Source organism: Carassius gibelio, chromosome A7 (genome assembly GCF_023724105.1).
Source record: "Carassius gibelio isolate Cgi1373 ecotype wild population from Czech Republic chromosome A7, carGib1.2-hapl.c, whole genome shotgun sequence".
Lineage (NCBI taxonomy): Eukaryota > Metazoa > Chordata > Actinopteri > Cypriniformes > Cyprinidae > Carassius > Carassius gibelio.
The window spans coordinates 20056754-20082774 of record NC_068377.1 but is presented as its reverse complement, the minus strand read 5'-3'; the positions used below and the strand labels follow the sequence as shown (position 1 = coordinate 20082774).

At 38.0% G+C, this 26021-nt stretch overlaps 1 protein-coding gene across 22 annotated transcripts in view; it reads left to right on the top strand.

The window, feature by feature from the left end:
* LOC128016749 (protein scribble homolog) overlaps positions 1 to 26021 on the top strand; it is a 72810-nt gene that overhangs the window by 13438 nt on the left and 33351 nt on the right. For 18 of the 22 annotated variants that reach the window (XM_052601507.1, XM_052601501.1, XM_052601504.1 and 15 more), the window contains exons 2-15: positions 19124 to 19241; positions 19727 to 19805; positions 20103 to 20192; positions 20920 to 20976; positions 21094 to 21157; positions 21463 to 21537; positions 21766 to 21910; positions 22692 to 22810; positions 23144 to 23343; positions 23439 to 23605; positions 23846 to 23976; positions 24078 to 24206; positions 24944 to 25120; positions 25314 to 25721. In XM_052601507.1, the coding sequence (XP_052457467.1) occupies positions 19124 to 19241; positions 19727 to 19805; positions 20103 to 20192; positions 20920 to 20976; positions 21094 to 21157; positions 21463 to 21537; positions 21766 to 21910; positions 22692 to 22810; positions 23144 to 23343; positions 23439 to 23605; positions 23846 to 23976; positions 24078 to 24206; positions 24944 to 25120; positions 25314 to 25721 (1959 nt within the window). The remainder of the gene's footprint in view (positions 1 to 19123; positions 19242 to 19726; positions 19806 to 20102; positions 20193 to 20919; positions 20977 to 21093; positions 21158 to 21462; positions 21538 to 21765; positions 21911 to 22691; positions 22811 to 23143; positions 23344 to 23438; positions 23606 to 23845; positions 23977 to 24077; positions 24207 to 24943; positions 25121 to 25313; positions 25722 to 26021) is intronic. The other 4 variants (XM_052601503.1, XM_052601502.1, XM_052601523.1 and 1 more) reach the window with 1 other exon arrangement.

The following is a 26021-nucleotide window of genomic DNA, read 5'->3' as shown; positions in this document are numbered from 1 at the left end:
CAGCGTTGGACAACTGCTGAGACACTCATTGTGCTGAGGTCATTTCAGATTTGCCTGTTCATAAATTTTGTTATAATGAAAATACAATTCTGTTCACTATGCATGATCTATATATCAATATTATATTGGTTGCTTTTGTTGTCATATATCACTCGTTAAATTTAAGCTTTAAAACCCCAATAATAATTTCATAAAGATAGAAGTAAGTGCACATAGGACATCCAAGGATATTTAACAAAACCAAATGTTTAATTTGTTACGGTCATTTAATAGATGGTTCTGGAGGTATATGAATAGCTAATTCGGGGCTGGAGTGAAGGCTCTCCACCTGGGACTGAACCTGCGACCTTTGTGTTCTGCCAGTTTGTAAAAGGGGTGGTCTAAAGCGTTTTCATGCGTTGCTATTGAGCGCATTTACATGCAAGATCTAAGCCGATTATGCTTAATAAGCTGAAAACACACTTGGTCATGTAAACATGGTAACCCATTTTATTTAATCAGAGTCAGGTTATAAACAGCGTAAGCATAAACCACTTGCAACAGGCAGTTTTTTTGCATTTTATTCTGATTTTGCACGGCATGTAAATACAGTAACCCGCTTTCCTGTCAGCTTATTGAAGTGTGCATGTGTGATACGTGACAGGAACACATTGTTAGTGCAGATTTAAGCACATCTAGACACAGCATACGTCTCGCAGTAATAAATAATACATATAGACGGTTTCAACGGCAACAACATAAACAAACGTTTACTGCGAATGCGCGCTTTTGTGGCCCTAACTTAACTTCGGTAGACTTCCAAATAGAATCAATAACAACAGCCAAGTTCCTCTAGAGTAGACATTTTTTTGATGATAAACAAAATATGTTTGCTGCGTAAATCAGGTGGACTTAATAAAAATGCTAATTAATTATTTCCGAGCAGAAGTTGCATAAAGCAGAGCTGGTACGCTCACACACGGTGTTATCTGGCATATAACATGCAAGTCTTCCTTTAGAAATAGTGATAAAAACACCCGTGCCTCATTTTGATATTTAAACATATAAATGTAATTATTATTAAACGTGCAGTACGTAACGTTACTCATGTTTATTCAATGAAGCCTTTTTGAAAATCGATCAGTTTTTAAAATCGTGGCGAGTCTCAAAAAATAAATAAATGTATGGGAAACACATCCCACAGCACAACCACCTGAGCCCAACTTCAGTCTACTCATCACCTTGACTTTAACTGCGATTGTAGAAGGCACTGCAGCCAGACCGATATACACAACACAGACCGGAAGTTAAAGGGGGGGGGTGAAATGCTCGTTTTCACTCAATCTCCTGTTAATCTTGAGTACCTATAGAGTAGTACTGCATCCTTCATAACTCCAAAAAGTCTTTAGTTTTATTATATTTATGAGAGAAATAAATTTGCTTAGCGGTTTTGGAAAATGACTAAGTTCCACTTTGTCGTCTTTTTTTTTTTTTTTAAGCTGTACATGTGGAAAGTGCAGTTTGATGACAACATCGCATGTTGTTTACTTGATGTGCTTATGCGCCGATAGCTAAGTTAACAACACAGAGATATTTGAAGCAGTTTTACTCACCGCCTGCGCTTCCAACACACGATCGTGACCCTTTTTCGTTGGGACTGCATTATCCTTAAGAAATAAACGATGTGCAAATCCGGCGTCGAACTGGGCCTTGTTTGTAAAACAAGCATCTTCGAAATGCAGGGAACAAACAAAAACACTTGCACAACTCCGTTCATGCTCTGTAAAAATAAACTCCATCCACTGGTCCCTTAATGCTGTTTTTTTTTTTGGTAATCTGTGCAGGGTTGTCTTGTCCTGGCAACCAAAAACACACTTCTTTTGTGACAATTCGCTCTCGCTCTGATCAGTGAAGTCTGTTGTGCTCTCAGTGCTGTGCTATACGGGAGCGCGCACTCTTCCGGCAGACGCGCCCTCAGGACCCATATAAGGAAATTCCGCTCCATCTAACGTCACACAGAGCCATACTCGAAAAAAACTTTCCGAAACTTGTGACAAACCGGAAGAGGTATTTTTGGAACAAAAATACTCCTTCAAACATACAACTTTAATTTTTGAAACTTTGCCCATGTTTAGCATGGGAATCCAACTCTTTAACAGTGTAAAAAACTCAGTATGCATGAAATAGCATTTCACCCCCCCTTTAACTTAGGTCCAGGCGCGTGCTACATCGCGCCTACCCGATGAAACCATCTATAGGAGTTGTAAGTTTCCAGAAATGTTGCAAGTTCACCATTATGCATAATTTAACATCACAACTGACAAATGTGTGGAATACTCTGAGTCAGATATGCAAATTGTTAAATTTTGACATCACTACAGGGAAATAACCTGATTTATTAATGAAGTCATGTAAACCCAGCTTACCTGTGTTGTCAGTTACTGGTGTGCATGTAAATGGGGAAAACTAGTTTTTTTAATAAGCTGATATTTTGTTATCTGCTTACTGTTGTTCATGTAAACGTGCTCATTTACACTGTTAAAATACACTGTTGGATTCTCATGCAATGCAAAAATATATATATTTGGAAGTATTACAGTATTTTTACACACTTCCGGGTTTGAGGAGTTTTTTTCAATCATTGCTCTTCATGACATAATGAAGGGTGGAACTCCTTATATGGGCATGTCTCCCACACACACATCGACCAGAGCGAGAGCAAGAGCGCGCCCATCAACACGCTTCATTCAGCAGCACTGCTCGGGACTCGCTCCAAAAAGAAAAAAAGTGTTTTTGGTTATAAGGGAAAGATAATCTCGCCTGTTTTCGGAGAGAATCAGAAAACTGTATCCTTGTTTTATAAATATAATAAAACTAAACACTTTTTATTTATGAAGGATGCAATACTACTTTATAGATACTCAAGATTAACATGAGATTGGGTGAAACTGTGTGTGTTAGGTCACTTTAATTACTAAATGACCAGCACTTAACCTGTACATGTAGCTTTTGCCCAGAGATGGCGTTTGGCCTGAAACTTTGAGAAATTCCATATTTAGGGATACTTTGTGTCTTTGAAAATACTTTTCTATTATTTCTCACCAGTTAGGAATGTCTCCAGTTTCTGTTTAGCAACTGGACATATTTGTTAGAACATCACTCCTCATTTCATAACCTGCTGCTCCAAGGAACTTCACACAATCTAAGTTAAGACTGAATTCAGCACTGCAGTGAAGATACATTTTGAAGATACATAATGTTGTTTCTCTCAATAAATCTGTTTACACTAAGACCAGGCTTTCTGCAGAACACTTGAAGTTCAAAAACTGACAAATAAGTCTATATGTATTTTTTTTCTTTTTTTCTTTGCGATGGAGGGCTGACCAGCTGATCAGAGTATATTTCTTCTATGTATGTTTATGTTCTTGAACCAACCAGGAAATCAAGTTTAACCAAGCATGGTGGCATTTACTAGCTGTTCCTCTGTTTCCTCTGCTCTAATCAAAAGTTTATTTCGTGTATCACAGTTTACCTAAAGTGGTACCAGTTTAACGGGCTCGAAAGAAGGACTGTTTTGTTTGTGCTTGTTCATTCATGTTTCTGCCTAAGTCTGTGTTTGTATCTGCAGCCTGTTTTCTCTGCGTATGACTCCTTCGATCACACAGTGCCCAAAAAAGACCAAACTTGCTTTTTTGTTTACCATAGGGTGTGTGTGAGAGTCAGTGCGTGAAGGCTCGGGCGCTGCTGATTTGTTGACGTGTATTTGTCTTGTCGATTCCTCTGTTTTGAGAGCGCTGTGGTGGACAGGAAGTGCGAATAATGGAGAGAGCCGAGGAATGTAGTGTTTTTGTTTTGCAGAGCCTCTCTAACCATCATGCTGCTGCTGAGACCAGAGGAAGCTTAGCCGGCTCAAATACATCTTTTACTCGTTCCCTTTCTCTGTCTAACAACATGGCCTAATCAGAGTAAATCTGCGCTTTTGTATTACCCAGATAAGAGACAGGTCATTTGATTAATTTGGACTATTGTCCAAAATCCTGCTCTGCATTAAACATGATACATTTTTTTTCTGGTGTCATGCAGCAGTGACATGTTCAGTGTGGAAAGGAAAATTGCTTGATGTTGGAAACTTGCATTGTGTCTGGTTTGGACATGGTGTCCCACACATGTACACTGTTATTATGACGCCATGGTCCAGATTTGGCTCACATTTGTTGTGTGGATTGATAGTAGCCTAAGTGTTCAGCACAGCCTGAAATGTTTATCGTGCAGTTGATTTGAGCTTAAATCAACTGCAGCTTAAATCAATAATTAATTTAAAAAAAACTAACAAAAAAAGAAATTGAGTGGTCATCACCCTGAAGTTGTTCCAACCCTGTATGACTATCTTCTGTGGAATGTGAAGAGATAATTTTTTGAAGACTGTTGGTAACAGTTTTGATGACAATGGACTTCCATTGTATGGACAAAAAACACTGAGACATTTCAGGAAAATATAAATCATCTTGCATATTCCACAGAAGAAACTAAGTTATACAGGTTTGAAACAACATGACCAAACATTTTTGGATGGTCTACCCTTTTAATGCATTTATCTATTTAGTTTTATTTCAAATCCTTGGCTGTCCATTAGTGCTCGGTTAGCTTGACATGAGCTGTTAAGATTGTAACTGTTCAAGCTTATCGATGCATCAGATTAACTGGGACTCATCTGTTGAGGGGCACATTTTGGCTGAAGTTCTTCATGAAAAGAATGTGGTGTTTATAGTCGTGTGTGGTCTGTTGTATGCACTTCAAACAGTACTCATCACGCTTCAGCTCCTCCAGTATCTCTCTCGGTTGTAAGTGGAGGAGAACTTAAGTGGCTTCAGACTTAAGAGTCTGCTAAAGAAAGTTAAATCTCAGTATGTTCATACAGCACATGTGATGTCCCTCATGATTGTTTGTCTAAACTCATATTACAGCAGATTTGTTGAGTCCTTTTGTTGGTTGAGCCTCCAGCATGGCCTTTCAACCTCCATCTTTCAGGAAAAAGCTAATCAGTGTTGGTTAGGAAACATTTTTATTTATTGACTTCTTTTTGGAATAGTGAGGAAGTGTTTCTCACAATCTAAAAAATGTTTACTAAATACTATTACATCAGCTTTCAATCTATGTCTTTTAAAGTAATAAGACTATGGGAAGTATGGGGAACTGTGTGTATTTTTGTTTGGGTGTGTGTACGTGTGAAGATTGGTTTTGTTGACGTGACAGTTGAGGAAATGCAGATATGATATGATTGTACTGGAGGCTGCAGTGCCTGGCACACACCCAACTCTACACACATCTATTTCTAGGGAAGCATGGGAATGCTCAGCCTTTTCTCTTTTGTCATCTCCTAACCTGAGCGTAAATTATTAGGAAAAGACCAATTAAGAAAAATAATGTGTGTGTGTTGTGTTTGTGTTTCGCATTTGAATTTAAAGGGGTCATGACATGGTTTTTTTTATTTTATTATGGTCCCCTAGGTGCAATTATAGTATTACTATAGTAAAAAAAAAAAATTTTGTAAAATGTAGTGAATTATGACATTTTCCCACCCTGTTTCTCATCCTTTGATTCAAACAGTCTGTTTTTGGGTTGTTTCCCCTTTAAGAGTTCAGTGTTAACGCCCACTCTTATGATTGGCTAACGACATTTGACGGAACATTTGCGGATTGAGCGTAACTGTTTAGTAGCGGGTGATGCATTCGAAGCGATGGCTCTTGCGATGATAAAACCTTATATGTTTGAGCCGGAATCAGATGAGGAATCAGAGGAAAATGAACCATCACCACAACAACGAAGACTGGATCAGCCCGTGTCCACAATGAAAGTGAAACTATTTTGAATTAATAAAAAAATTGTAACCCGAGACACTTGAAAACGGATTATAGTTGCATAATTATTCTATAGCTTAATATGCTAACAGTTTAACATTATTTACCTAATTTCAATGAAATGATGGGGTGTACCACGGACAAAAATGCATGCACAGGCCATATTTGAAGATGCAGCATTGATAAGGCAACATTTTTAATCTTCTATTACATGTAGGCCTACTAGAAAGGCAACATATTTTCAAGATTCTCTTATACAAATGTGTTTATATTAGCCAGTGATTAATAGTAATATTGTAAATACCCTTAAATGACAATTCTACATTTTCCCTGACGTCAGGATCTTTCGGCAGCGTATTCAAAGATGTTGTATGTCCACAGCCAGGAACAGCACATCTGCATGGCATTGTAATTTTCCTGTACACAGACCCACTCGCTGTCCGTTGACTGAACACTTGTGAGGCGCGCGGCTCGACAACGATCCGAAATGAGAGTAGTTGTCTTGTGCTGGAGGTGGTCATATGCAAATGGTTGGAACATCACTTCGCACCGTGACGTCACTTCTTACCATGGATCCAGAACGAGCTGTATTTAGAGCTTGATTAAATAAATGGCTCGTTTATAATGGGGAGGACGTCTTAAGCTATGAAACTTGCAGGACGTTTTAATGGTACAAAGACCTCTTATATTCCAAAAGATCAAGGCAAATTTGGTTTCTCATTTCATGACCCCTTTAAGTTAGAGTTCTTATTTTATAATATAATTAAATCATTTCAAATGATCCTGTGATGCTCCCCTTGGAGGTTTGGGCCCTTGGTTGAGATTATTGAGATTGTCTTCAGGTATGTTATTTGTGCTATACCTAAAATGTGTTGTTAAGGTTAGTAGTAGTGTTAAATTCTATATTAAATATGTTCGTCAACGACCTTTTTTTCATGACTAAGACGAGACGATGACAAGACTGTACCACCGTGCAAAAAACGCTGACTAAGATTAAATTAACATGCATTATTGTTGACGAAAAAAGACGTGACGAAAATGTTTTGTATAAAATAAAAAAAGTTAAAGATAAAATCTCTACTCATTTTCGTCTACAATCGTCTCTGCTTTTTCATCAGCTGTTACGCATTTAAAATATTCAGAACGAGTTTGCGGCTTCGCGCTGTTGCTCTAGTTACAGATCTCATACTCCTGTGGCTACAACACGAAATTGCTGAACACTCAACTAGGGCTGCAGCTATCGATTCTTTTTGTAATCGATTAATCTAGCACTTAATCGATCGATTAATCGAGTAATCGGATAAAACCATTTGTGTGTGTTTTTGAACAACCAAAACAAATAATGCATAACAAAAATGATGTGGCTGTAAAATGAACAAGCATTTGGCTTTTATTTCTCAACAGAGGTATTTATTTCCAAGTCCAAAAGTTTGGCTCCAAAAGTTAAGTGCCAAGTTGGCATTGCCAACAATTATAGAACAATGTACAGTTAAGTGAACTTACTGTAACATGTATAACATGTATTGTAAAACTAATATGAATATAAACTTAGTTTTTTGTCTTCTTAATACACAACATTACAAAAAAAGGATTGCACCTTCTGCAAATTTAGTTTAGTTTACCTGAGAACAAAAAATGAATATAAAATATCAAGCCAAACAGGTACACAATGTATAAAATGTATAAAAAAATTATGTAAATAAAACAATTATAAACAATTATAAATAATAAGCTGTAATCTCAAAACAAACATCAAAATGTACGTGCGTGCGTGTGTTTGTGTGTGTGTGAAGGGGTTCTTTTTTAGGCTATACTCTCTTGCAATTGAACGTGATAGTTAGGTTTACTACTTTAAAACGTCATCAAAGTTAAACATCATATCTAGTCTAACCGCATCACGACATCGCTACAAATGCAGTATGGGATTAAAATCAGCGAATATCAATAGGCTTAGACTACGTTAATTTACCTTGTTTCGGCGATGCTTGGTGAAACAGCATAGAGTGGATGTCTTCTGTTCAGATGCTGAATCATGGAAGATGTGCTGTTGTGGTATGCCAGCTCTATTTTGCAGTAGAGACACTGCACCTTGTTCTCTTCTTTATTACGTGTGTAATGATCCCACACTTTAGACAATTTCTGCCGTTTATTTATAGATCTATTCTCCGCCATCGCGCCAACTAAATTCAAAAGGTCCGTGTGAATAAACGGTCCGTGTGACACAATCAAATCCCTGCGCCGCGCGTATAGTGCGCGTCATAGGAATTTAACGAGGCTTCGAGGCAGAGTTTTTGCCTCGAGGAATTTTTGTAATCGAGTAACTCGAGTAACTCGAGGAATCGTTTCAGCCCTACACTCAACACCCAAAGCGAACACAAGTGATGAGCCACGAAGGAAGAGGCTTGATATTTTTGTGTTATAGTTAGCAGCGGACTGTTATCAAAAAAAAATTAAATAGTGTGTGCGTTGAAAGAATTCGTCCACACGCCGCTCAAAAAAAATGTAAATCCTGAGCACAAGTCCACCGTCTAGGCAGGCTTTTTGTGTTAAATTATATTTCCTGTCACTGCGCAGTCTCTTTTATTGTACATTACAGCTTATGTCCCATTGACCAGTCTTTGCATTACGTTTTAAAAGCAGTATCAATAAAGTAAAAAGAAATTGATCAGGTTAATCATTTGTGAATGTGTCTCCTAAATCAGAAATTGAAAACCAGACACGTTTAACATTTGCATTCAACAAAAATCATTCAGTAAGTGTATTTTGTCAGGTAATTATGACATTTAACCAATGTTTGAGATGTGAAACACTTTCTTTTTATTGAAATGTTTATCAGTAATAATCTCAGTAATAATGTGTTATTTAAAAAAAAAATGTTTTGACTAAAACTAGACTAAAATTAAAAGACTTTTAGTCGGCTACAACTTGACTAAGATACCTTGAGTTTTCTTTTGACTAAAGCTCGACTAAAATGACAAGACTTTTAGTCGACTAAAACTTGACAAACAAAAAAAAAAAATATGTGAATGACTAAAACTAACAAGGACATTTGGCACAAGACTAAGACTAAATTAAAATTAGGTGACAAAATTAACACTAGTTAGTAAATATGTTAAACAGACATAATTGAAGGAGTCATGTTTAATGAAGCCGGATCTACTCTATGATTGGACTCTTTTCAGTTGGAACAGCTGACTTGTTTTGATATCCTTGGAAGTTTACCAAGAATGTTCAGGAAACTTCTGGAATTCAAAGTGTCTGTGTTGTTCAGAAAGACCTGCCTGAGTGATCACTTAAAGCTGCATGGTGACATAAGACTGAAGAAATAATTTCAAGCGTTAAACACTTTAGTCCGCTTAAAATTGATCAATCCATTTTATTTTATTTTATTATTTTTTTTATCAGACATACAGATCTAGATATGTAGATGTGATATTTTTCTACCTAATGAAGTTGTCCATATTTAGTAGATTGTGTTTAACTCACAATAACAGTCATGATCAGGACAACACACAGAGGTATAGGAATTCTTCATTGATTAAAAAAACAAAAACACCTGTGCTACTGTTGGATCGGTATCAGCTGATACTCAGATAAAAAAATAATAATAACAATTTCCATCACAGGTTTAATCTTAAGTTTCACAGAAGGTGGTATTAAAAAGTGTAACTTGTTCATATCTGTAGACACTATGTAGAAGTACTATCTGCTTCTGAACATGAATTCTGGGAATGTCACTTGAGCCTCAGAGACTCGACCACATGATTGTTGGACAGGCCTACAAACACTCGCTTTCACAATGAGGCTTTGTGCTTAACTGCGTTCTAGCTGCCGTTTCAGGACCGATTATACCGTTGTCAGTTTGCTGTTTTTCTAACTTTTTCTGTCTTTTATCCCTCTCCATCCTGTAAAAGTTGGCTACCACTGATCATGGGGATTGGAATGGTCACATGACTGAATGCCTTTCTTGTGTTGTGTTTCACAGATGGCAGATATGCAAAGACAAGACGTGCAGGTACAAACACATTTTTAGCAAACGTGGAATTGAGACAAGTTATTCTGGATTTGTCCATGAATATAGTATATCAGTGTTGTGAGTGTGTGTGTGTGTGCTCTTGTTTTTGTTACATATCAGATGTCAGGACACAACTCTGTATAATGACATGGGTATGACACAGGTATTACAAGGAGAAGGGGACTTATGAGGACAACCCATGTCCCCATTTTTCAAAACGCTTATAAATCATACAGAATTAGTTTTTTTTTTTTAAAGTAAAAATGCACAAAGTTTCCTGTGAGGGTTAGGTGTAGGGTTGGTGTAGGGCCATAGGATATACAGGTTGTACAGTATAAAAACCATTACGCCTATGGGATGTCCCCACTTTTCACAAAAACAAACGTGTGTGTGTGTGTGTGAGAGAGAGAGAGAGACGATACAGACTGATGGCAATGGTAAAACTGTGTCGATCCTAATAGCAGAATGGAGCTTTGGCCGGAAACAGGAAGAACGCACACACAACTCTGAATAAAACATTGGATGAACAACAAGAAGAAGTTTGTCTTTTATTTTTACTTGAAATGCTTGCACCTTATACAACACAAATTTGATTGTTGCAGTAAACACTGTACTAAGGACCTCCACTGTATCTATGGTGTGATGTCGATTATTCTGGGGGGGGGGGAGTGTTTACAGTTATGAACTTACAATGTAAGTTTATTGGGCAAATAATAACTTAAATCTAATAACTCAAACTTCTAATAAAACGACAGAGATCTCTCTGGTAATGAATGCCAGATATCTCCACTTAACCCTTTCTTGCATTATTTTTCTTTCAATTATCTGTTTCACTCAGATGCATGGCACCATTGCGGAAGAAAAATATGTTGCTATGTCTAATCACAACTTGAACATGATTATTCAGTTTTTCTGCAGATATGTGCCAATCGTGTTCCCTTTCAGAGAAGTTCACATTGGATAAACTCCCTATAGACTGCTTAATTTAAGATTTAAACAGAATGCATACTAATATTGGTGTAGAACTTATGACCTTCAGTTGTGCTGTGATGTGATAAAACAGGAAGCAGTGCATCAGGCACAACGTATGGTGTCTTTGGCACCTCAGTGCATTTGTCCTGCTTTTTATTTGCAAATGTGCGTGGTTGGTTTTTCTTTTTTTTTCTTCTCAGCATCATTATATAATGTGAACATCTAGCAAACCCTTTAAAGTTGGAATGTTTAATTTTATTTTAAACTGGTTTCCAGAGCACTCCTGCTAACTTTTGTATCCCATGTTTGGACAAATGGTTATCATTGCTTCAAACTCACAACATTCAGCAAGAAGCTGATGTCTCAATACATGTCTTATAGAGCAATATATGATTCTATGCTTCCTTTTCATTTCCATTGGAACCGACTGACGCAGTTTTGGTATCTGAACATTTTTAGATATGAGTATTGAATACGAGTGTCTTAGCTTACATTCGTCTTTTACATTAAACTCGAATAAGATAACTTTAAGATCACCGCTTTCCTTTAAAAACTTTACTGGAGATCCATCTGTACGTTCACCTGAGCTCTGCATCTTATTTGACTTTGGTTTGGAATGCAAATCAAATGGTTTGTTGTAGCTCAATCTCCTGTTAATCTTGAGTACCTATAGAGTAGTACTGCATCCTTCATATCTCCAAAAAGTCTTTAGTTTTATTATATTTATAAGAGAAAGATAGTCTGTGCCGATTTTCTTTGGAAAAACACGAGAGGAGGATATGGAGGCGTGACGTGTGGGCGGAGCTAAAGAATCACGAGCGCGCGTAAGCTTTTGCTTTGAGAGCTGGAAGCTGTGACATTACCGTGAGGAAAAAAATAAAAACCATGGCTAACAAACCATGGCTAACAGTCAGATTCAGCCGTTTATTTATGAACCAGAATCAGATCCAGAGGCTGAAACTGAACAAGAGCAGCATCAGCAACGACTACAGCAGGACGTCTCTATGTGGTATGTATCGACAAACCAGAAGGAGTATTTTGGGAACAAAAATACTCCTTCAAACGTACAGCTTAATTTTTGAAACTTTGTCCATATTTAGCATGGGAATCCAACTCTTTAACAGTATAAAAAACTCAGTATGCATGAATTAGCATTTCACCCCCCCCCCCCCCCTTTAAGAAACACTTACATTTGAATTGATTCGATGTAGTCATCTACTTTCATAGTAAAAAGTAAAAAAAAAAAATCAAGCGAACTTGAACCTTAGTTCTGTGATCTTGCAGCTTACATTTGGCTCTTGTTAAGCTGCATGTGGCAGTTAAGATGCGCTACTGTTCAAAAGTGTTAAGAAATATTTGATGTTTTAGGGAGTAATTTAATCAAAAGTGATTGAAATATATTATGTCTTTTTGAACTTTCTATTAATCAAAAATCCTGAAAATGTATCACAAAAATACTAAGCAGTTATTTAAAAATGGAATATAATTTTACAATATTTCTGTTTTACTGTATTTTTAAACAAAGGCAACCTTGGTGAACATAAGAGATTGATTAAAAACAATTAAAACATTACCATACTTTTCAGTAATTTACATAATGCCTAGTCATCTAGAGGTCATTTCAAGTCTGGCTCCACCCCAAACTTCACTTCTGTCTCTCTCTCAGTAAATAGTGCACAGTCCTTCACCTCCCTGAGTAAATGATTGCTTTCCCATGATCATTCAGCAGTTAGTTGTGTTCAGAGAGGCTTGTCAGGTGGTTTCTCTGGCAATGGTTTCTACAATCCCTCTCTCTGTACTTCTGAGTTTCTGTGGACCCTCATATATACCTCTCATTTCTAACCTACATGAGTTTTGAAGGGAATAGGAAGTCCAAGAAGAGAAACTGTTTACAGTCATGTCTACACACCGGAGTCTTCAGCTCTGATGTTGTGTAGAATGTCCAAATGTGGCATTGTTTAAATGGAAAGACTTGTGCTGCTGTTTTGTACCCTCAAGTTGGCAGTCTGATAACAATATCCGTTGATTTGTGCATCACATGTATTCCATTTCAATTTTGAGCCTAAGGGCTATTAAAGTGATTAAAACTGAAGTTTAATTAAATTTTGCATAAAACTCTAACATGTTTAATCAGTTGGGTACTGGGTAATTAGTTATGACCCAGACTTTCCATTGTAAAATTTTCTGTAAACATTATACTTTGATTATTAAAACCATTGATTAGTCTCCGAGGTTAATGATCTCTTTTTTTTTTTTATTGGTATTATTTTTTTTCAATCAAAACATCCTTGATATGAAGAGTGAGACGAGCTGTTTATATTGGAGAAATATCTGCAGGACAGAAACGCTGTACTCTGCTGATCCAGACACTTGAGCAGTCGTGCCACGGGCCTCCTGTGGTACAATAGCACCAGTGACGGAGCTGCAGTCATGTGCCAGATGTGTTTGGCTCAGGACCATCCTTTTAGACAATTATCCTCTCAGAACTGAGCCTTTTTGAGGTAAAAATGCTCTTCAAACTTTGACTTTTTCTGCTTTTTCTTTGAGACAGTCAACATTCATTATTTAGAGGTAAACATTCAAAGTTTATCCTTACAAACCCTAATTTTTGAGAAAAATCGCTCTCTCTTGCTCACTTTCTCTTTCCCCAATTCCTGTTCTCCATCCTACCTGACCTCATTTCTCATCTCTTCCATTTTGTACCCCACAACCTTGCCATTTTTTATCCTCTTTATTTTACTTTTTTTTTTTTCTTAGGCTTGCCTCTCCCCTTTGGACAATAGAAAAGTCCCTCACTCTGTTGTTGCCTTTAGTGGGAGGAGCTAAGCGGTCTTAGTTTTGATTGACAGCACTGAGTGTGACTTCATAGGCTTTGTTCCAGTGCTAAGAGAAAAGAGGAGGGAAAAAGAGGACAGGGGGTTCATTCATATGAAGGACCCTCACTGTAATCCTCGCATGTCAGACTTTGATTTTAATTTGACTTTGGTTTCAAAGTGACTTTTTTTGTAATGTTTTTGTTCCTATTTCACAAATGGGAACTAGACATTTTGATTTTAGACTTATAATGCTGATTTCCCCATTTCAGTGTTTGGTTTCATATATGCTTTCACCTTTCAGGTTTTCATGGCCGGGTTATTGATGCGGTCAGTACCACAATCGCCCGTCTACTCTTTATTCACAGCTGAAAAGAAGAACCATCTCAAAGCTTTGTTTGCCTGCTCATCCCCAATCGTCACCCCTGCGTGCTTTCGTGCCTTCATTTAAAGAGAAGGAGTGAGGCCGCGCAAGGGCCATTCTGGCCAAGTAGCGTTTTTTTAACACGTGTTTTTAATAAAAAAATAAAATAAGAAAAAAACAGCTCTGTTAATGTTTCTAACAACCCTCTACAATGCGACTAAATGTCCATGCTAGGCGACCTAATAATGTCTATCATTAGCCATTGGCTAATATTTACTACTAATATATTAATAGTAGTAGAATTAGCATTAGTAAAGTAATATTTTCAGTATTATTGTTATGAATGATCACCAAATGTCTCAAGCACCACCACCAGTCATGAGTTCAGTTAAAATGACTAATTTTAATGCTAGATTTTGTTTCAATTATTAGTTTGGCACATAGACTGTATAAAAAGATGGACGTAGTGTGCGTGACATCACCCATAGACTCCTGAAGTGTGTTTTTGAATCCTAAAGTGTGCAGAGCTGGCCGTCTCCATGTTGGCAGCGCGTCACCATGCAACTCTCCAGGACATACAAAAAATGGGCAAAAAGGCGGGAGCTACTTGCTGAAGCCACGCCCACCTAGCGCGATGGCACTGTCAGCAGCGGCAATCCACCTGTCACTCAAGTGGCCACGCCCTTAATTATGCATAACTTTAAGTCTTGATATAATTTAAACAGATGAGTTATAAAAAAAAAATCACCCCCCTCATAGTTGTCATGAAGGGCAAAATTAGCTATTTAGACCAAAATCATTTTTTGAACCAGGCTGTAAACATTTTTTTTCTGCTGTAATGTTGGGCATTTTAACATGGGAAGTCTATGGGACTGACTCTTTTGCAGCCAGCCTCAAGCGGCCAGTCGATGAATTGCAGTTTTAGTCACTTCCTTATTGGCCTCACGAGAGAGAGCAGGAGGTTGGTGCTCGGTCTGGCATCAATGTCTGTCCCTCAGTGTCTGTGGTGGTTATGGCCCTGCTGTAAAGTCAAAGTCAGACAAAGTATAGGTGACAGAGATGGTGTGATAGTTTGAGAGACATCTGTTAGTGTAGTGGCTTTTAGATCATAGTCTGGTCTTGTTTCCAGGTTGAAATAATGTTTAGTAATGTTGGGGACTGAAGGGTCAGCTGTAATGGTTTAATTGGAGAAAGTCATGAGGTAGGCATTCACTTGATTTAACACACAGCAGTCTCTGTTTTGACTTGGATGCCTGAGACAACAACCCCCCCACCCATATCACTCCTCTTTTCTCAGTCTCTATAAGCATGAGTGCCTTGCTCTTAGAGAGCCTTTTAAGATATGCTAGTTTAAGGTTTGATTTGGGTTTCAACTGTTGTGTGTCACATAGACCAAGACAGTACAGGCTGTGACTTTTATATTTTTTGGCCTATGGACATAATCACTGTGATCTTGAGCGGCTGTTAGATGGGAGAACTCCAACACTGCTTTTCTCAATAGGGACAATTTCCCTTGTGTTTTGAATTTGTTTAAAGGTGCAGTGTGCTTTCTGTGCCTCTAGTGGCACCTAGCAGAATTGCAAAATAATGTCTTCTTTTAAAAAAGTTTCACAAACACTCCCCCTTCTGCCTTTGGTCAGACAAATGGAAAGTCCCACCCCCAAGCTTACGCTATTGGTTGAGCCAGTTTTGCTGTGTCATGCTGGTCAGGGTACTCAAACAAATAGTTTGCACAGCAAATTGGGATTGGAAAAAGCAATTTAACATGGGGGGAAATTACACTTTCTACCACCTTAACTGTAATATAGCTTCTTATTAAAAGTTTATAAAAAATGATAGTGTAAAGCCATTGTGAAATGGTTGATAAAAATAAGGTGGATAAAAAAAAGGACAATAAGGAAATTATGTTAATCAAATAGGCCTATGTAAAAACTCAGTCTGATACGTGAGAGTTGCAAGTTTTTTGACAGATGGCTGTGCCCGCTTTAGCTGAGAGCAATCTCAGTGAGTATGCGAGTACTTTATGGGTTAATATATCTTAAATTATAAATTGCGTAGTTGTGTTGACACATGAAAATTGTAACAAAGTATCTTACAAGGAAACACTATGTAACCTTGCTCTCACTTGCAATGTGACCCCACATTAAGTCCTAGAGGGTATTGGACCTGGAAAGTCCTTGAAATGTCCTTGAATTTGAAGTTAACCAAGTTTGTGAACCCTGAATATAAATAACATATACAGTACAGACCAAAAGTTTGGACACGCCTTCTCATTCAAAGAGTTTTCTTTATTTTCATGAGTCACACTGAAGGCATCAACTGACACAAGGTATGTGTTTTGATGGCCTCTATGTGAGGGCATCTCAGCATTTTCTCCAAATGACATGAGTAGTTCAACCATGTGTTATCATCGCACCACTTATTTTGTAATTATTTCAAGTCCTGTATGCAGCAGCTGAGTATATTACTTGATGTGTATGTGTATTTTGGTCTCATTTCTTACAAGGCTCACATTTCCCATCGGTTAGTCATGTGATACATGTCAGCTGCCAGCATGGTGGTGGCAACAGAGCCTCCAGCTGCCCACAGTGAACCACAGAGGTGAACCATAGAGGACTGTATTCTCTCAGATAATAGAAGAGATGTTCAGCAGTGGCATTCCGTCCATTTAGACAAAGCTATGAATAATTTGAAGAACCAGGCCAGTTTGGAGAATGAGTTTGTGGGCTAATGATTATAAGTTGATCCCTTGTCATTTCAGATGTAACTTAAAGCTTAATAAAATGTCTGTAATAAGTAATTTGCTGGCATGCAGGTGATTTTAAGCTGTCAGTGAAGCACTCGCCCAAGCAGAAAATGCACTGTTGCAAAAAAAACATGCACAGATCTCAATTGCGGAAAATCACACTGTATTTAATAAAAATGGTGTGGGGAAAAAAAGGGTTCTAGCGGTTTATTTTCATTGCAGACACATAGAATCCCCATCTCCTCACATTTCCAAATAAGGTATTATTTAATTTACAAATAGGTAGGAAACGTGCATTCTTTTAAACCGACACCTGCCACTGTGTTTCTTATTTGTCATCTGTGATCTTTGAGAGTTTCCTAAAAACTGATGAGGGGTGGGGGAGATGGGAGATCTTAGCATTCAGCATGTCTGGTTAAGAAGGTCACCGCTGACGTTTACATTAGCAAACACTAATTTCCTTGTTTAACTTCATAGGAAGTGTCATTCTTTTAAGTGAGCACCTTATAGCAGCATTTCTCAACCTTTTGGACTGCAAAGCGGGTACCCTGTTGTCCATGTCAGTGTTCAGTGGCTCTTCCACATGTAGGCTAATAGGTTTCCTCTGGAATATCTGCTGCTGTGACAGAATTATTAATATTATTTTTATATAACATTAATTTAGAGAAACTGTGAGGGTCTATAGATTGAAGAGTAAAATAATCAATGTATAATAGTTTCAGGATTCTTAGTGTTTTAAGAGCTGATGGTATTCAGGATTCCTCTTTTTTTTTTTTTTTTTTTTTTTTTCACGATTTGCATACAGATTAAAAAAAAAAAACTTTTCACCTGATTTTTTATTTTATTTTTTATTAGTATATACTATTATAATTTTTCCTTAGAATTTTAAATTGGCTTTTATTTTTATATTTCCAGTTTTCATTCTGATTTGTTGTGCATTTGCCTTTCTTATTATTATATATTTTTTTTGTTTTGATTTATACATTTTTAAGTTATAGTTTTTGTTCAGTTTTATTCATTTATTTCCAATTTATTTTTTTCATTTAAGCTTTATTTCAATGAACACAATTTTCTCTCATGTAAGTCATCTTGAGGCTCCCTATGAAGTCTGCTGAGACCCCCTTGCAGGCCCCACTGACTGACAGGGAGATGGTAACTGTTGTTTGGGTTATTCAAGCTTTGAGTTACATTTCCCACAGTCATGTGCTGTTCTTATCCTTTTTTCTTATTGTACACCTTGTCTTTTTACAAAGGGTTTCTGTGTTTTGGCCTTGTTTACCAGTGTATCAGAATTTCTGTTCAGACTCACAAAACACACAGTCTCACACACACACACACACACACACACACATCCTGCAGTATCAGCCTTATTCTTGGCAGTACATAGTAAGCCCTCTGTTGGTGCTGTTCAGCCCAGCATAAAAAGAGGAGAGGGCACGACGGGCCACAGCAGCAGGAATGTACTTAATTTGACCAACTTACAAGCGAGCTCTTGATAGAGTAGCATGGCATGCAAAAACAGACACACACGTGTTTGCCTTCTCTTTATATGATTGTTAGTTGTTTAGAGAAGTGTGTGTGGAATGGATGAACTTTTGACAGGTATTTGAAATGTGGTCATTAGTTTCTAATCTGGCTCCTTGAAGTAACAATCAAATGCAAGAAGTTTTGTAATTTGAATTTCATTGGCCTTCTCAATTTGTTGGCAAGCTGTTATTTGCAATTGCAGCATAGCAATGATTGCATTTCCTGGTTTGTTGTAAATCTGCGTCCATGTAGTGTCTAGTAGTGCTTGACCCATCTGTGTTTTTCATTGTCACCAGTGTCTCTGAATTCTACAAATCAGTCAGATATAATGTCATTATGCAAAAAAGTCAAATACCAGTTGACCTGTAATTATTTTTCTTTTATAAGCCGTAACTAATAAATGGTGACATGAGCTCCTAAAAGGGAAGCACACTTCAAGAGAGAGTGCTAGTAATTTATTCACCCTCATGTTGTTTCGCACCTGTATGGCTTGCTTTCTTTTATGGAACATAAAAAGATAATTTGGGGAAACTTTTCTATAAAATTGATGTCAGCTGTCATGAAAATGGTTCTTCAGAATATTGACTTTTGTTTTCTACAGAAAAAAAGAAAGCCACGCAGGTTTGGGATAACCAGTCGGTAAATAACTAATGAAATGTTTTTTTCTTCACTATAATCTGTTGCTAAAATGGGCAGAAACTAATAAGTATCCAGTATAAGGAGATTGCAATAACTTTATCTACATCACCAAAATATGAGGCCTATCTGTATTGAGCCTCCCTTGATGCAGTAGTCTGTCCAGTATGTAACTGCGTTTTGTCTAATTCTTACTTTTCCTTTCTCTTTCAGCCTTTCTTCAGACTGCACAATTTGCGAAAGCTGGGCCTCAGTGACAATGAGATTCAAAAGTTACCACCCGAAATTGCCAACTTCACACAGCTGGTGGAGATGGACATCTCCAGAAATGGTTTGTAAAGCTCTCTCTTAAATGTGCCCTGCTTCTGCTGAATAAAGCTGCTTTTAAACTGCATCCATCCAGAGATATTTACACACACGTTCCTACACATCCTGTGTGGCAGTTGAACGTTTCTTTACACAAGTGCCCAGGAATGTTTTCTTTGAGCCATGTCTATTTAAGAAGTGTACATCAATTTCAACGCCCAATTGTCTACTCATGTGCCTCTCACAGCCCAAGGCACATTCACTGTTCGTCTCAGGATTGATTGGGGGAATGTTGAACATGTTCTGTATTTAGACTATGCAGTAAGTATGTCTTCCTATGAGGAAGATACACACACACTTACAGAAAACTCTCACCACAGTCTAATCATCCTCTCCCTCCGTTCCTCCAGGGCAGGATATCTGGTACCCATTATTAAAAAGCCTGAAAAAGTGCTCATTTTGTCGTGACACATCTCGCCGACTGTGCCTTTCTTTCTGTTTCTCTCTCAGATATTTCTGAGATTCCCGAAAACATTCAATTATGTCAGGCCTTGGAGATCGCAGACTTCAGCGGAAACCCCTTGTCCAGGTTAGTGGGTTGGAAGGACCCCCAAATCCCCCAAAGCTCTCCCCCAGACTAAATGACACTTTCTTGATTATGAAAAGTGTAGAACGGTTGGGAAGGGAGAAGAAAGACTGACACTAAAAAGCATTTCAAATGATCATATGTTCTGTTAATATACTGTAATGTTATTTTTATAGCAGGTGAGAATGTAACAGACCCTTTGTTTTGGCCAGTCAATACTGTGCAGTCAGTACAATAGAAAAGGCAGTCAGTACCTTTCCATCGTGCGTCTCATTTTTCTTTTGTCTGTGTGGCTCTCAGGTTGCCTGATGGCTTGACACAGCTCAGAGGACTGGCTCATCTATCACTCAATGACGTGTCGCTGCAGTCTCTACCCAATGACATTGGAAAGTAAGTCTATATGAACACGTTTTATTCTAGGGGATTTGTTTTTTATTTTGATTTATTTTTTTATACATGTTTTCATTAAGCCCCAATGAAATCCATGTAGAGACAGGTCTTCTTTTCTATATTGTGATGTACACGCAAGTGTAGAAGATTATCAAAAAGAAAAAAACTGAAGGACGGTGACTTTTTGTCTATCGGTTGTCCAAGAGAATTCCATCGTTTTCATTTTCGACAGTCTCATTAAATGTTACGAGATCAAACTTTTGATGAAGCTATGCATGGATGAGTCGTTCACAATGAATTATAGATATAAAAAGCAAGCATTATAGTATGTGTCTTATGTCAGTCATTTATACTAAATGCGTGTTAATGTAGTATAACCTCAAAAAGAAAACCTTAAGTTTATGCAACATGTAATTGAAGTAATGGATCAAAGCAATGTGTATCAAAGGGGAATACTTGTGCAGATTATTTAAAAATATCTAAATGTCTTTTTATAATTTTCTGTGCCTTTTGTAATTAGCACACGAAGCAGGCATCCCATTCTCACACACACACACACACACACACACACAGGCTCTTTCCAGTTTACACACACAACACACACACACACATTGAGTTTGGCTACTGTTGATGTTGTGCAGATGGGGAGCCCCTTGCTCTTCCAAACTGAGTGACACACTCATCTGACACTCAGTCTTGGCTCTTTTTCTTTTTTTCCTCCTCTCAGCTTGTCAAACCTGGTGACTCTAGAGCTGAGGGAGAATCTACTGAAATCTTTGCCCTCGTAAGTATTTTCCCATCAATCTGCAGTTATTAGATCCACAGTGTTCATGTTTTGTTTATACCCTAAAAGAAATGATGCATTAAATTAAATGTGAAATCTGTCTCTACCTTCCTCTAGCTCTCTTTCCTTCCTGGTTAAACTGGAACAACTGGATCTGGGAAGCAATTTACTGGAAGTTTTGGTAAGAACTGAAACAGAATTTTTGTGTTCCTGAGAATAATTGAGATGTTTTAGTTATTAGCTTATGCACACACATGCATGCCATGTTTTCAGCTTTATTTAGAGCTTGTTGTTTTTGTTTGGCCCAGTGGATCTCCGATTATCATTTCCTTTACTGAACCAACACCTGAGCTACTGCTGATTAATTTATTATTTAATATTGTTTTATTACATTTTTTCTTTACATTTAAATTTTTTAATCATGTCATATTTCTCTTTTTCCATGTCCTGTCTTAAATCTGCTTTCTTTTTATTTCTTCTGTTCAGCCTGACACACTTGGGGCACTGCCCAATCTTCGTGAGCTTTGGTTGGACAAAAACCAGCTCTCCTTACTACCTCCTGTGAGTACAGACCGCTTCTGATTAGCTCATTAGCTTTCTGGTTATCTCTCTTGATTGTTTTAAATATCTAGTTCAAATTCATGCAGATGTTGACCTTTTCAGACATGTTTTCCCTTCAGCACAGCTGAATGCATGTGCCCTGTGCCTGTTCTGGTGATAACTGGAGTGGAAACTAGAGTGCCTTCATTCACTTTCAGCTGACTGAAAGTTGACCTCTGTGTTTAACAGGAGCTGGGGAACCTGCGGCAGCTGGTTTGCTTGGACGTGTCGGAGAACCGTCTATCAGAGCTTCCCACAGAGATCAGTGGCCTTATCACCCTCACAGACCTGCTGCTCTCGGAGAACATCCTGGAAGTCTTGCCAGACAGCATTGGTGAAACTCTATATCCCTCTTAAAAACCTCAAGAAATATGAGATTATTCCTGCTTTTGTGTAGAGACACGGCTGTTACAATAAACATGTTGACCTGCATTCACCGTAAACTGAATCATCTTACTGAAAATGATGTGCTGCCCAGTCTAAAATCAGTCAGAACAATGCTCACCAAAATTGTCACACTTACATTCAGGCTTATTTGCTCAAAAGGTGTACTGTAGGTATTTAGTTAGTTACACATGTGATTTAACATGCACCGGCTGTTCCTGTTATATTTCAAACTGTACAATTTTCTCTGACTTCCGAGTCTTGTGGTTAGCCAGAGGGAAATTTGAAATCCTCTGTTTTCAAAGTTCAAATCAGGTTACAACAAAATATGCAAAAAATATGTTGTTTCTTTCAGGACAGCTAGATACACCTTTAGTAATGTAAAATTAGAACTTTTTATAAAAAAATTAGAAACCTTTATGGTCATAGTCAATGTTTAAAATTTTAGTTTGTTATGATCAACTGAAAAAAAAGATTATTGATTAGAAAATCACAACACTGCCCCCTAGTGTCAGTAGACTTAGGTCATCCTATTGCTGCACTGTCATAACAGGCTTATAGTTAATGTTCTTTATTTATTTTGGCTACTATCACTAATGTACACTGCGTGTTTCATTTCAAAATCATGTTTCTGTCCTTAGTCATTGTTCTTATTGAAACCATTTTAATATGACTACAGTTGTTTTTGTATTTATCTCGAGGCATCCATGAAATTAGTTTTTTCTCAACAGGCTCACTTAAGAAGTTGTCCATTCTGAAATTGAACCAGAACCGCTTAGTGCATCTCACAGACTCTCTTGGAGAGTGTGAGAACCTGACAGAGCTTATGCTGACTGAGAACCTTCTCCAGGTACACAACTTGCACCACTTTCTTTAATTCACTGGTTTTAGATTATCGCATAATTTTTTATGTAATACTTCCATATTTTTATAATAGTTTTTATCAAACTAGTACATTAGTGGGAATAATTTGTCAACAGGTTAACTATACATTGGAATCCTTTTACATTGGGTTTGTTAGTTTGTTTAATAAAGGATGGTTTCATCTGTAATAACTTGGAAAAATGGATCTTAAGGAAGCCAACAGTATTAGCAGAACTGCATTACCAAATTTCAAGAGGAAAGCAGACGTGTCAGAGCAGAGCCCATTGTGAAAACTTCCTTGTGCTGTTTTCTCTTTCAGTCCCTCCCTCGCTCACTTGGGAAGCTGAAGAATTTGACCAACTTGAATGTGGACCGAAACCACTTGAGCAGCGTGCCAGCAGAACTGGGAGGATGTGTCAGCCTGAACGTGCTCTCCCTCAGAGATAACCGTTTGGGAAAACTACCTACTGAGCTCGGCAATGCCACAGAATTACATGTGCTGGACGTGGCAGGCAACAGGTGAAAATGCATTCTGTAGAGGAAAACATGTTAAAGTCTCTATATCAAAGGTTTTGGATGTTGGTTAGTCATGCACTGAAGTTTCTCCATCCCAGGTTGCAGAGTTTACCGTTCGCGTTGGCCAATCTGAACCTGAAGGCCATGTGGCTGGCAGAGAACCAGTCTCAACCCATGCTGAAGTTCCAGACAGAGGATGATGAGCAGACTGGGGAAAAAGTTCTCACCTGCTACCTGCTGCCTCAGCAACCCTCATCGAGCCTTGGTAACACACTCAACCGTCCCTGTGAATGGAGCTGGCATGCTATAGTCTAGTTATAATCACACCCAAAGCAGCTTTGCATAGCCATAGCTTAAAATGTAAAAGTAAATACAGATTAGTACAAATACAGTCCATTTAAAGTCACTACATAAAGTACTGTGGCTGGTCCTTGCCCGTACTGCACCCATATTGAATCCAGGATACACATCATATTGCAATATTATTATATAATATACTTTGCAGAGAATCTACTGGAAAGGAGTGTTGATGAAACCTGGCCCACAGACACTAATTTGAACAGAGTATCGGTCATTCAGTTCAAGGACGACTCTAAACACGAAGAGGAAGATGAGGAGACTGCGGCGGAGAGGAGGGTGAGCATGGAAATGTGTACAGGATGTTAAGGATTTCTGGACAACGGTTTACATACATTTTTTCTGCATGTGCTAACACTCTTGCTGTATTTGTGAACCAGCAGGGTCTTCATAGGAGAGCCACACCTCATCCCAGTGAGTTAAAGGTGATGAAGAATGTCATTGAAGCCAAAAGAAATGAGGCTTATACAGCCAAACAAGATGAGGATCTGGAGTCACCGGACTCTGAGGTAAATTCAGTTGTTTTATTTTTGCTTTGTGTTTTAGTTTCCATCAGTTTGAATGGAATATAAATGCATGGTATGGTGCACTGACAGTAAACTCTATTTACAATGCCACTTACAGTTTATAATGAATGCAAATGCAGTTTATTTGACACTTCTTTTTTTATTATTCTTCTCTATACTTCTACATTTGAGGGATTTTTTTGTTGAGTATGGGAAACTAAAATTAGTTTATACTGTTTATAAATAATGTGAATTATATTTAGGTGTATCTTACTAAATACAGTCATATATATATATATATATATATTATTTTGTACGAGTCCTGTGTAAATTTACTTTTTAGTTATCATATTTAGTCAACCTTCATAGTTTGGCATGTCCTGCGACTTATAGTCAGGTGCGACCTACTTATCAAAATTAATTTGACATGAACCAAGAGAAATGAACCAAGAGAAAACATTTCCGTCTAGCGCCCTCTCACGGCTGTAGACGGTAATGTTTTCTCCTGGTTCTTGGTTCCAAATAAATGTGACTTATATTCCCAGTGCGACTTTTTTTTTTTTTCTCCTCGTCATGACATATTTTTTGACTGGTGCGACTTATACTCAGGTGCAACTTATAGTCCGAAAAATACGGTACATGAAAACTTTTTTTTTTTTTTTCTTTACCATTATTGTTTAAATATTAAATACAAACTTCTCCGTTTTTTTTTATTGATTATGTATGATGGTTCTTCACAGGAGAAACGGTTGAGTGGGCTGTCAAATCAAAGTCATGACTCTCAGACCTCCAGCGGCACCGCCTCGGCCACTTCTCAGGAAGAGAAGCGGGGTGTAAACCATACAGGTGTAGAGATTAATAATGGACATGGTCAAGAGGAGGAGGTGCTGGATGAAATGGAGGTGGAGTATACTGAGGTGTGTATAAAGTTTAGCACATCCTGCATGGAACCGTGACCTCTATTGAACATGTGCAAGCTACTGTACAGATAATGTTTAGGTTTGTGGGAATATGTTGCCATTTGTTTCACAAAGTCCTTCTGTAAAATGAGCAATAATGGTTCTTTCACTGAATTGGTAATACAGGAAACCCTATTTCTTGTCTTCGCAGCCTACTGTGCACTTTGCTGAAAAGCCCATCATTCGTGGTGGTGAATATGAAAATGAAGACGACGATGAAGACGCAGAAATGAGCGATGAGTACTCTCGAACGCCACCTATTTCTGCAGAGAAACAGCGGCTTATACGTAAAGACACACCACACTACAAAAAGCACTTCAAGATCACCAAGCTGCCCAAACCCGAGACCGTCGCCGCCCTGCTGCAAGGCTTCAGTCATGACGGCCTCTCACCTACTGCTCACACCCCTGAGGATGAGAGGAACGGTGAGGAGGAGGAGGAGGAAGAGGAAGAGGAGGATGGAGTAATGGTCAATACCCATTTTCAGCCCCGACTAGAAGCAGCTGAGCCTGAAGACAGCAGGCTGAGTCAGATGAACTCATCCCTGCAGCCAGTGAAGGTAAGAAGGGCTCAGTTCTAGAAGGAATGGTGCGGGAAAGCTTGGATCACTGTTTCAATCAGTCTATATTATCTGAGGTTTTATCATGTGGAGTTGTTTAATAATGTTCATCTTAGTGCAGAGTACAGAATTCTTTTCAGTCCAAGATGTACAAAATACCCTGCTAAAAGTCTGAGACCCCTAGTGTATTACCAGCGAAATACAAATGTTTAATCATAAATAATATTATTAGAAGAAAAGTTTTAAGTTACAATAATTGTTCAAAAGTTTGGGGTTAGTAGACGTCTCTTATGCTTACCG